General features: G+C 43.8%; 1 protein-coding gene across 1 annotated transcript in view; it reads right to left on the bottom strand.

Moving 5' to 3' along the window:
• Window positions 1-5,078, bottom strand: part of DNHD1 (dynein heavy chain domain 1) — a 70,023-nt gene extending 64,945 nt beyond the window's left edge. Inside the window, 1 exon segment of the mRNA XM_059392611.1 lies at window positions 4,984-5,078. Within this exon segment, the coding sequence (XP_059248594.1) occupies window positions 4,984-5,063 (80 nt within the window). The 5' untranslated portion in view covers window positions 5,064-5,078.
• Between the last annotated feature and the right edge of the window lie 6,990 nt (window positions 5,079-12,068).

The following is a 12,068-nucleotide window of genomic DNA, read 5'->3' on the forward strand; positions in this document are numbered from 1 at the left end:
AAAAAAAAAAAAAAGATTTTATTTATTTATTTGACAGAGAGAAATCACAAGTAGATGGAGAGGCAGGCAGAGAGAGAGAGAGAGGGAAGCGGGCTCCCTGCTGAGCAGAGAGCCCGATGCGGGACTCGATCCCAGGACCCTGAGATCATGACCTGAGCCGAAGGCAGTGGATTAACCCACTGAGCCACCCAGGCACCCCCTAAGTGGCATTTATATGCAGCTATACAATAGTTGTATCTAGTTGCAGGAGACTCATTAGCATACTGCTATGTTTGCGCACATTCAATAAAGCATTTATCAATTTTTATTTTGCAGTTTTATCTTCATAACTTGGAACCAATAATATTTTTAAGCATTAAGTGTATTTTAGAGTCCTTTAAAAGCTATTATGTCTCAAGTCTTATGCCTATCATGCCTAAGAGATAAAATGTCCCTCCTCTCTCTCTTCTCTTAGCCTTTTAGAATACACTATTAAGTAAATGACTTAAGAAAATTTAGATTCAGGGGAGCCTGGGTGGCTCAGTCAGTTAAGTGTCCAACTCGTGATTTTGACTCAGGTCCTGATCTCAAGTTGTGAGATTGAGCCCTGCATCAGGCACCCAGCTTAGCATGGAGTCCACCTGAGGATTCTCTCCCTCTCCCTTGGCCCTCCTCAAGCTCATATTCCCTTGTGTGCTCTCTCTCTCAAAATAAATAAATATAATCTTTTTTTTTTTTTTTTAAAGGAGCATTTAGATAGGTACCAGAATAAACTCACCTAATCAAGTCATATAAAAGCTTTGTTTCCTTTCTGACAAAGTGACTAGATTTTCCCAAGTACTCTTTCCCCCAAACTATTTCTTCTGAAGCAAAGAGGAGTTACAACTTTCTCCAAGGTAGTTCAGGGAAAAATACAGGACTTAAAACCAAATCTCCCTGACTCAAGCCACCCCTCTTAACCACTGGGCTGCTTAGCTTCCCACAGTATAGCCTCCTATCACAACTGACCCCAGGCTTTCCCAAGGGATCCTTCCCCTATGACCTTATTTTTTTTTAACTGTAAAGATCTCTTTTTTTAGGATTTTATTTATTTATCTGACAGAGAAAGAGATCACAAGCAGGCAGAGCAGCAGACAGAGAAAGAGGGGGAAGCAGGCTCCCCACTGAGCAGAGAGCCTGTTGCTGGGTTCAATCCAGGACCCTGAGATCATGTCCTGAGCCGAAGACAGAGGCTCAACCCACTAAGCCACCCAGGCTCCCCACTCTATGACCTTCTTAATGAACACTACTCTTTCTTTTTTCCTTTTTTAAAGTTGTTTTTTTTCTCTTCTTTTTATTTAAGATTTTACAGAGTTTAGTTAAACCATTTATCAAGTTTCCCTTCTGTCTAAGTACTGTAATTGGAGCTGAGGAAATAGAAATAACTACTACATAGTCCTTGTCCTCAAAGGGCTCAGATCAGTTAGAGTATTAAGTGATGCTAGAGAGTATTCATCTGCTTCCAAAAAATCTCAAACTCTATGCATTAATGAAACACAGCAAGTTCTATACTGAACTCATCATTTACTGCCTCTAAATATGGATCACTCATTCATTCATTTATTCATTCAACAAATGTTACTGAGTCTCTACTCTATGCCAAACTGTTCTAAACCCTCAGGATACATTGTTAAACACAACAAACAAAAATCCCTGCCCTGAAAGAGCTCTCTCATTATACTGGAGAGGAAAAATGATAAATATAATAAATGAGAGGGCAAAAAAAGCACAGGCAAAGGAAGTTGGCAGTGCCAGGGGAGGGCAGAGGGTGAAGATGTGACAGTTGAGTGAAGGCTCTAAGAAAGTAAAGGAATAAATTCCTTTCTGAGTATGAATCAACATCTAGGACAAATACCAACATAACGTTGTATCTTAAATATATTGGAATTAGGAGGCTGTGGGTGGCTCAGTCAGCTAAGTGTATGCCTTCAGCTCAGGTCATGATCCCAGGAGGGAGGATGGAACTCAGCAGGCAGCCTGCTTCTCCCTCTCCCTCTGCCCCTCCATTTGTACTTTCTCTCTGTCAAATATAAATATATATATATACTTAAAGATTTTATATATATAAAACATATATAAAATCTTTATATATATAAAATCTTTAAATATATATATAAAATCTTTATATATATAAAATCTTTATATATATAAAATCTTTAAATATATATATATACATATATATACATATATATATATATATATATTTGACAGAGAGAAAGTACAAATGGAGGGGCAGAGGGAGAAGGAGAAGCAGGCTGCCTGCTGAGTTCCATCCTCCCTCCTGGGATGGAGCCCGATCCAGGCTCCATATATATTAAGTATATATATACTTAAAGATTTTATATATATAAGATATATATATAAAATCTTTATGTATATTTTATATATATAAAACCTTTAAGTATATATATACTTAATATAATATATAATAATATATTATATTATATATTAATATAATAAAAACTTTAAGTATATGTACTTAAAGATTTTATTATATACATACATGTACATATGTATGTATATAATAAATGTATGTATGTATGTATATAAGAATTAAAATTTTAAAATGTAATAAAAAATCTAGGACAAGTACAAGAAAAACTGGGCAAATTCAAATACATTGAAAAAAATCCTGTTATGTGACAAATAAAATAAAACAATGAATGCCAAGATTGTACTTTTACTGATGGTGCAACCAGAAATTTGGAACTAACACTCTCACTTGAGAACAACTAGAAAAAGGCAAAATATGTGGATAAAATATTAAAATCATCTGTATGAACACAACAGAGAAATCAATGCTAAAGGCCCTGGGCTCTGGGTTGGGGCCCTGGTGACATTATAGGTTGAAGCAGAAAACACGTCCCTCCTGGATGTGGGCCCCAAGCTGCAATCTTTGATCTTTGGCTGTCTGCGCCTGTCCAAAGCTCAGCTCCCATTTTCAGTCTTTCAGGAACAGATAGTAAAGCTGACAGAAAATTGCTGATACTGGAATTGACAGGCATCTCTCATTAGGGAAAAGCATCACCAAATGATAAAGTCAATTCACTGGGATTCCTTCTTTGGCAGATGTTGGTCCTATAATTATCCACTGCCTTTTTAGTTCTCTTTAGTTCTCTTGCTCATGGTTTCTTGTCTCTCTCTGTGTCTAATTATCTTTGATTGTGCTGCTTCTCTGATTATGATGGAGCTGATAGTTTAACGTTCTAAGCCTATAATTTTCTTTTCTGTAAGCTCTCCACCACAGCCAGTAAGCACCCCATCCCACACTGTCGTTGTTACTACCATTACCTCCAGTCTGTCAAGTGTGGTGGCCACTGGGTATCAGCAGGTAGTTCATCACAGCCACAAGTGATAATTTAGTTAACATGATGCCACTACCTGTCATGGATTACTAGTATCCTATATCCCATTAGCACAGAGCTCAGTACTATTCAAGGCCAAGGACATTAAGAAACCAATCCCAGAATCCCATATATGAGGCTCATTTCCTTTCATGAGATCAGTAAGGGTCCAATCAGGGAAACAGAAACATACTGGACATTTCAACAAAGTGAATTTAATAGAGAGCATTTTTTTTTTAAAAAAAGGTGTCAAAGAAATGAAAAGCAGAAAGGGAACACTAAGATAGCACAGATACAATAACCACAAGAATGAATACCAGTCCTAGAACTAGAGGAACAAAGGGAAGGTGGTACCAAAGGAGTCTGGAGGAGGGGCCATGTAGTCAAGATGTAGAACTCTGATGGGAAGGTGCCCCCCAGCTGAGAATCATGAAGAAGCCAATTTAGAAGGTTCCTGCTGCTGCCAGGGTGAAAGACCAATACTGACAGAAAGAGCAAGTGAGGGAAAGAGAAATACCTGTACCTTGCAATCCAGTCTCCTTCTAAACCCCTATTAATCAAACCTAACAGGTGGCCAGCTGAAAAAGGAGGAGTTTGCAGTGTCTCAGCCCCAGTATCTCAAAGCGGAGAGAGGAGAAGAGATTTAGAGCCAAAAGACAATTGCTTAGCAACTGGCACAATGCTCACAGTGAAACATGTTAATGAACTGATCAATGAATGTATGGATGATACAGATCATTAGTGCTACATAAGCTCAAGAGAAAGACAGCAGTGTATACAGGAAATAAGGCTTTCTGGGAGGATATGTGACATATGGCTGAAGAGCATGGACTTTTGAGTTAAGACAGTCCTAGGTTTATTTGTTTCTACCACTTACTATGTGACAAGTTACTTAACCTCTTTATGCACCAGAGCACTTATCTCATATATGTAAATAATAATAGCACCCACCTGGTAGGTGAGGGATAAATAACATACATTATGTATTTATTAGCACAATGCCTGGAAAAACTTAATTAATGGTAATTATTATTTCTAGGAAGAGATAGGACTTGAATCAGGCTTTTAAAAATATGTAGATTTTAGAGGTAATAGAGAAAAATGAACACCTCCTGAGTCTTGTGGAAGGAGGAGACTTGTTTTTATAGCCCCAGGGATAATATTAGGACCAGAAGGTAGAATTTTTTTTTTTTTAAAAGCAGATTTTGCTTCAGTCTAAGGAACGGGATACCTTAGCAAACTCAAAGCTTCCACTGACTCTAAAGATTCAAACACCCGATTCCTTCACTGCCCTTGAAAGGGATGACCATTAAATTCCCTTCTGAGGCTGTGACCAAATGTTTCTATTATATTAGGACAGAATAAAGAAGATGGAACCCAAAGTAGAAGGGGACAACTAAGACCAACGGCTGTGAGAGCAAAGGGGAAGAAAGGAGAGGTGCAGAATGGAAAGGAGGAGGCTGAGAAGCAAAGAGGGAGGGAAAGTGGAAGACGGAGTAGAAGCAGCGAGAGAGGAGGAGGGGCAGGAGAAGAGTCGGTATGGAGAGGAGCTGGGGGAGGACAGCATGGGCAGAAACCAGGGAGTGGACACAGTAGAAGGGGTTAGCATACTGGCTCTTACCTGAAGTACCGGCTGGGAGCTACATTTAGGTAGAGGAAGTGGATCTTCTTCAGGTATCTCTCTGTCTTCAGAATGTTCATCACCTGGCTACCCAGGAGGGAAGTCTGAGGTGAGAATCTAGTCTTCTTACCAGGAACTTCTGAACCAAGCTGAGGCCTATACAATAAAAAACCAGGAGAAAAGAGACAGAGCAGGAGGTCAGGTTGCCCCTGTTAGGCAGTGAAAGAAGGCGCTAGATCAGGTGCCTAGGAGGACGTGAGGTGGTACTGCCGGAGCCAAACCCAAAGGTGTTCACATACTGAGCAAATACAGTCAAACAGCTTTATTCACACAGGCTAATGTATGAACACCCCCTCCCTTTTTGATGCATGAATAATCATTCTGGACCTACTGTGATTACTATGAAGTCAGTATTACATAATAAAAGTAATGGGAATACTTTGTTTTCCCAACACATCAACTTGTAAGCCCACAGTCCTGGATTTCTCCTCCATGGCAACCTTCCTAAGCTTCTAGATCTATCTTTGCCTGCATTATGCCTGTTTCCAACTCGGCATGATTTCCTTGCCTGTGACTCTTGCTCTTCCCCCATCACCACCCAACTTCTACTTTCACAGCCTTTCATTTCCAGCCAGGATCCAATAGTGCATCCTTCAACCCCTTCAAGCCTGCACCCGTGTTCTCAATCTTCTCACCTTTCCAGAACACCAGCCAACAAAACTGATATGAAAATAATTATCCAAGACACCAAAAACTGATCACCTGGACTAATAATTTTGGCTGGAGTGACCTCAGAACATGAGACTAACATAAAAAATCTGAATAATTAAACTTGGACTTTATCTGCCAAGTATACTAACCTCAGTAACTTACCCAAACCTAGATCAACATCACAAGTTACCCTAGGGATAACAGAGCTATCCTACTCTAAGGTTTTATATCAAGAATAGGGTTTGTGGGCACCTGGGTGACTCAGTTGGTTAAGTGACTGCCTTCGGCTCAGGTCATGATCCTGGAGTCCTGGATCAAGTCCTGCATCGGGCTCCCAGCTCCATGAGGAGTCTGCTTCTCCCTCTGACCTTCTCCCCTCTCATGCTCTCTCTTACTCTCTCTCAAATAAATAAACAAAATCTTAAAAAAAAAAAAAAAGAATAGGGTTTGAAACTTTGATGTTGGATCAGAACATCTTAATGGTGTAACAGCCATTAAAGCTTCATTTCCTCAATAATTAAAGTCTTATATGATCTAAATCGGTTCAGAAGATTGCAGAACCAGAAATATTAGCTCCTCTATGGATTCCTGGTATCGAATCTCAACTATGGGCTCACTCTGCTCTGATATCTTCACATAAGTTCTCAGGCAGCTTCCTCTTTCAGACTCCTCAGCTGCTATTCCCCAGGCCTTCACCTACACCCATGCCTATCCCTGCCAGACCCCTGTCCCATGCCCTTCTCTGCCTTTTTCTCTGCCCAGAGAAAACTGGGACTCTTGGCCATGAAGTAACTTCCTCTAGTTCCACTGCCTTCCCACACGTTTATCTGCACAGACTCCCATCCTAGTCCCATCCTAATCAACCTGAGAGGAAGCAATGTCCTTTCTTCCCTGCAAGACTAGTTTCTTCATTTGTGCTGTGGAACCCTGACTGCCTCTTTGTGTTGTAGTTTCAGTCACTTCCTTTTCTTACCATTAGCCCATATTTAGTCATTCACTGTACAAATATTTATTAAATGCCCACTTCTCAAGATCTCTCCATCTTCATAAGAGTCCTATCCAGACACCTATCAAACCAAGACTTCATTAAAGAATAGTAAAATGTGATTTCTACTTTATCTCCTATTTGGTCTTGAATGCACTAAAATCTGGCTTCCTCCTCACAAAACTCCCTTGAAATAAACCACTCTCAACAACCTCCTGAAAGGAGCAATGAGCGCCAGACTGGGGAAACAACCAGCACTCAAAGGGCCAGGATATCCAAACTGGCAGGGCAGGAAGAGACTATGGAAGAATGAAAGTCCCATTTGGCAGTGCTGCCAATTCTAATCTGCTCTGGGGCTGGCTTAGCTCACATAGACAGGAGTGGGAAGGCTCCTCACACACACTGCCCCCTAGGAGCACCCTGAGAGAAAGACCTGTACCTGACATCTGGCACCCAGTTCTGGGGAGGCCCAGAGGCAAGGCTCAGAGATTGCGAATGAGTAAGAAAAAGAACTAAGGAAACTTCTAGCACCATCTGAGATAGAATGGACCCTCTGGAAACTCAAGCTGCTTTCTGAAGCTTTGGCTTCCTTACAGCTGACTTTTGATTTTCGTGGATTTCTGCATTGCCCAATGTGGATGAACACTAAGACCACTCAGTTTATTTGCAGACAAAAAGGAAGAGAGAAGCAGCTTCGACCAGCATTGCTTGGGGTCTGGCTAATGCCTATAATCAATAAGGATCTGGCTCTAGACATCCAAGTGACCCTAGAGGCACCTGTAAACTGGCTTCTTTCGCTCCTCTGCTCAAAGCCCCAATCTGGGCCCCTCACTTACTTAGTCTCTTTTCTTCCAACAAGTTCCTCCGCTGCGTCGTCAGTGCCCCTGCTCTCGTATTGTATGGGGATGTCTGTCGCCAGTGCCAAGGGCAGGAGGCTAAGGCCATCTAGCCACCAGGCCTCTTTCAGGGCCACCTGAGCACCAACAATGCCCAGGCTGTGCTGCAGCTCAGGAAGTGTCAGTGGTCGCAGCCATGTAGCCAACTCCTCCCCTACCTGCTGCCCACCCCACAGGGCCTGCACGAAAGGGCAGGCTGGGTGTGGCGGCCCATGGTGGAACTTCTGCTTCTGGGGACAGCACTTGACATGGGAGGTACCCTCTAACAAAGAGGTATCTGGGGGAAAGGCCTGCTCTATGGCATCTAGCAGGTCCAGCTGGAACTGGGATTGGACCCAGGGGGCCCAGTTGGACAGCTGCTCAAGGAAGGGCAGTAAATCAAGGCGACCAACAAATAGTGCACGATATGGGGGAAGCTGACGCAGCACAGCATGCAGGTAGTGCCAAGCTGCAGGGCTGCCATCCTGCAGCACAGCCGAGAACAGAGCTTGGAGCTCTGCCACCAAGAGCTCCAGCGCTGGGGGGTGCTGCGACTGGGTCACTGCCTTCAGGAACTGCCTCTGTTTCCTGTGATGGTCCCGGGGCTGCTCTTCTGCTTCTGGAACACAGATGGAGTGCTGAGATTCAAGGTCCTCAGACGATGAGTCTTCAGGAGACGGACCTGCCTTCTGCTCTGAGACCCAAAGGAGCTGGGCATTCAACTGCTGTCGGACTGACCTCGCCCACTGATCAGGCTCTGATTGCCAGTTCCAGGCTCCTGGCTGCTGGATCTCACCTGCTCGGCCCAGCCCAGGAGAAGAACAAGAGAAAGGGCTTAGGCTCTGGGCCACGGATGGTCAGAGTCTAAGGGGGCTAGGGGAGGCGGGGAGGAAGGGAGTGAGGACAGGGAAATGGATGGAGCTGCAGGCAGAGCCAGAATAGCAAAAGACAACTCTCCCTATAGCTTCCCCAAAACCTCTGGTAAGAAACAGGCCCAAGACATAGGTAGGGGCCCTCTTTGCACAAAAGTTCCTTCCCAGCACCCAGGATACAGTCCCCCTCACCTGGCCCAGGCGGTACAGGAAGCAGTGGAAGGGAAGGGAAACTGATGTGCTGGTGAGGCTCCATTCCAATTGCCTGTTGGAGAAATTGGTGAACCGGGACTTGGATCCCATGCACAGGCTAACGCTACTCACAGCTGCCCACACAGAAAGACTGGCACACATAGGAGTGATCACTTGCAGAGAAAAGCTGACACACACCTGTAGAGGGCTCACTCAGAGAACCTTAGTAAGAGCAAGGAACTGCCACTGGAAATGGAATCTGGCAACGGCCTAAAAGAGAGAGACAGGTCTTCACTCAGAGGCAGCAAAGCTCCAGTCCTAGCTGCCCATGGGCTGTGGGGGCTGTTGAGGGTAGAAAGCACAGAGAACTACTTGGTAGGGATGAGGTTGGTGGTAGTGTGGAGAGGGAAAAGTGGCAAAGGACCAAGCTGGGAGGAGGAGAAGGATGAAGAGGAAGAGTGGGAGGAATGGGAGAAGGAGAAAGGGAAGGGGAGGAAGAGAGGGGAGAGTGGGGGAGGTACAGAGAAGGCCCATGGGAGTGTGAGAAGAGGGGATCTTTCTGGAGGCAGTGTCGAGGATGGTCTGAGGGCAAAGGAAAGTGGTTTGCAAGCTGTGGACTCACCCGCAGCTCATCCCTTTCCAGCTGTTAGAACGGTTACATGGCCCCAAGAGGCCTGAGCCACCCCCCGCCCCCGCCCCAGAACACCCGTGGAACAGCCGAGGAGCTGGAAAGGGGAGGAGTCAGCATCCGCGTTGCGCCAGGGTGGCACCGGACGAGGTGAGGAGCTAGGAGGAAGGCTGGGAAAGGCTTCCTTCAGCCCAGGTCTAACCTGCTGGCTGCCCACATAACTTAGGGATTGCCGATCAGTCTGGCTGGGTATGAAAATGAATGACACGGTTGATTTGGGGAAGTAGCAACTCTGAGGGCATTGTGGGAAGGTGTAATCCATGTGCCTATCTATATACTCACTGAGCGTCTAAGCTAGTGCCAGGTACCAAGAAGCTGCGCCATTGGGACCCTACCCGAACACCATCCACAAATCCACCAACCTCACCTCACCAACCCCCTCAAGAAAACCCATTATAAGACAAAACATTTGATCATAGGAAGCCCAAAATTGAGGGTGGGAAGGTCTGAATGATGAAAGAAAGAAGGAAAAGAAGGAAGAATGGAAAAAAAAAAAAAGAATGAAATTCAGTGTATGAGATCCTCACCTCTGCTTTGCAATCCAGATTTGTACATCCATCTGCCGTTATTGGCTCTACTTGGAAATCTGATAAATATCTCAAACCTAAAATCTTAAAATGTCCAAACCAGACTCCTATCACCCCTCTCCCCAGGGCAAAAGAAATCTGCTTTCACTGCCTTCCCCAAAATAATAAGCCCATTTTTCCCAGTTACTTGGGTCAAAGCCTTAGAGTCACCTTTGATTTTCTCTCTCCCTCCCTCTTCCCACTTCACTCTACATCTCTTGTTGAATCCTCTAGCAAATTCCATTGGCTATAGCTTCAAAATCTATCCAGAATCCAAATATTTCTGACCACCTTAAATGCTACAACCTTGGCCTATATCACTATCTCTTCTCACTTGGATTATTCCATAGCCTTCTTAGCTGGACTCCCTCCTTCCTTTTTTTTTTTTTTTTTAAGATTTTATTTATTTATTTGACAGAGAGACAGATCACAAGTAGGCAGAGAGGCAGGCATGGGGAGGGGGGAAGCAGATTCCCTGCTGCGCAGAGAGCCCAGTGCAGGACTCAATTCCAGGACTCTGGGATCATGACCTGAGCCGAAGGCAGAGGCTTTAACCCACTGAGCCACCCAGGCGCCCCTGGACTCCCTCCTTCCACCCTTACCCCTACTATCTGGGTTTTTTGCTTTGTTTTGTTTTGTTTTTTTCCAGAGCAGCCAGTGACTCTTTTCAAATACAGGCAGCTCTTGTCACTCCTCTAATGCCTTACCATTGCATTCCCTGAGGTGAAAGCCAAAGCCCTCCATGGTCTCCACATTTCTGTGATGAGCTGCTGGTTACCTTTGGGAACTTCTCTTCTACTCTCTCATTATTCATGCCACTGAAGCTGTTCTTGGATCACACCAAGCATGCTCCCACCCCAGAGCCCATGTACATCTCCACTGTGTACCAATTAGGACATGTACAAATCTTCTGTGCCTGTGTAACAAATTACATAAACTAAGCAGCTTAAAGACAAACACCCATTTAGTCTGTCACAATTCTGTAGGTCCATCTCCAGCATGGCTTGGTTGGGTTCTCTGCTTAGGGTGTCATAAACCTGAAATCAAGATGTTGGCTGAACTGATAAAGGCAAGGGAAACAAGGGCAAAAATGAACTACTGGGACTTCATCAAGATAAAAAGCTTTTGCACAGTAAGTAAACAGTTAACAAAACCAAAAGACAACTGACAGAATGGTAGAAGATATTTGCAAACGACATATCAGATAAAGGGCTAGTATCCAAAATCTATAAAGACTTATCAAATTCAACACCCAAAGAATAAGTAATCCAATCAAGAAATGGGAAGAGGACATGAACAGACATTTCTGCAAAGACATCCAGATGGCCAACAGACACATCAAAAATTGCTCCACATCACTTGACATCAGAGAAATACAAGTCAAAACCACAATGAGATACCACCTTACACCCGTAAGAATGGCTAAAATTAACAAGTCAGGAAATGACAGATGCTGGTGAGGATGCAGAGAGAGGGGAACCCTCCTACAGTCTTGGTGGGAATGCAAGCTGGTGCAACCACTCTGGAAAACAGTGTGGAGGTTCCTCAAAAAGTTTAAAATAGAGCTACTCTATGACCCAGCAATTGCACTACTGGGTATTTACCCTAAAGATACAAATGCAGTGATCTCAAGGGGCACGCGCACCCGAATGTTTATAGCCCAATGTCCACAATAGCTAAACTATGGAAAGAACCTAGATGTCCATCAATAGATGAATGGATAAAGAAGATGTGGTATATATATACAATGGGATACTATGCAGCCATAAAAGTAATGAAATCTTGCCATTTACAACTACATGGATGGAATTAGACAGTATTATGCTTAGTGAAATAAGTCAATCGGAGAAAGACAATTATCATATAATCTCCCTGATATGAGGAAATGGAGATGCAATGTGGGGGAGTTGGGGGGTAGGAAAAGAATAAATGAAACAAGATGGGATTGGGAGGGAGACAAACCATAAGAGATACTTAATCTCACAAAACTGAGGGTTGCCAGATGGAGAGGGGATAGGGAGAGGGTGGTGGTGTTACGGACATTGGGGAGCAGCACCAAATGTGCTATGGTGAGTGCTGTGAAGTGTGTAAACCTGGAGATTCACAGACCTGTACCCCTGGGGCTGATAATACATTATATGTTAAGAAAGAAAGAAAGAAAGAAAGAAAGAAAGAAAGAAAGAAAGAAAGAAAGAA

This window comes from Mustela nigripes, chromosome 1 (assembly GCF_022355385.1).
Source record: "Mustela nigripes isolate SB6536 chromosome 1, MUSNIG.SB6536, whole genome shotgun sequence".
Classification (NCBI taxonomy): Eukaryota; Metazoa; Chordata; class Mammalia; order Carnivora; family Mustelidae; genus Mustela; species Mustela nigripes.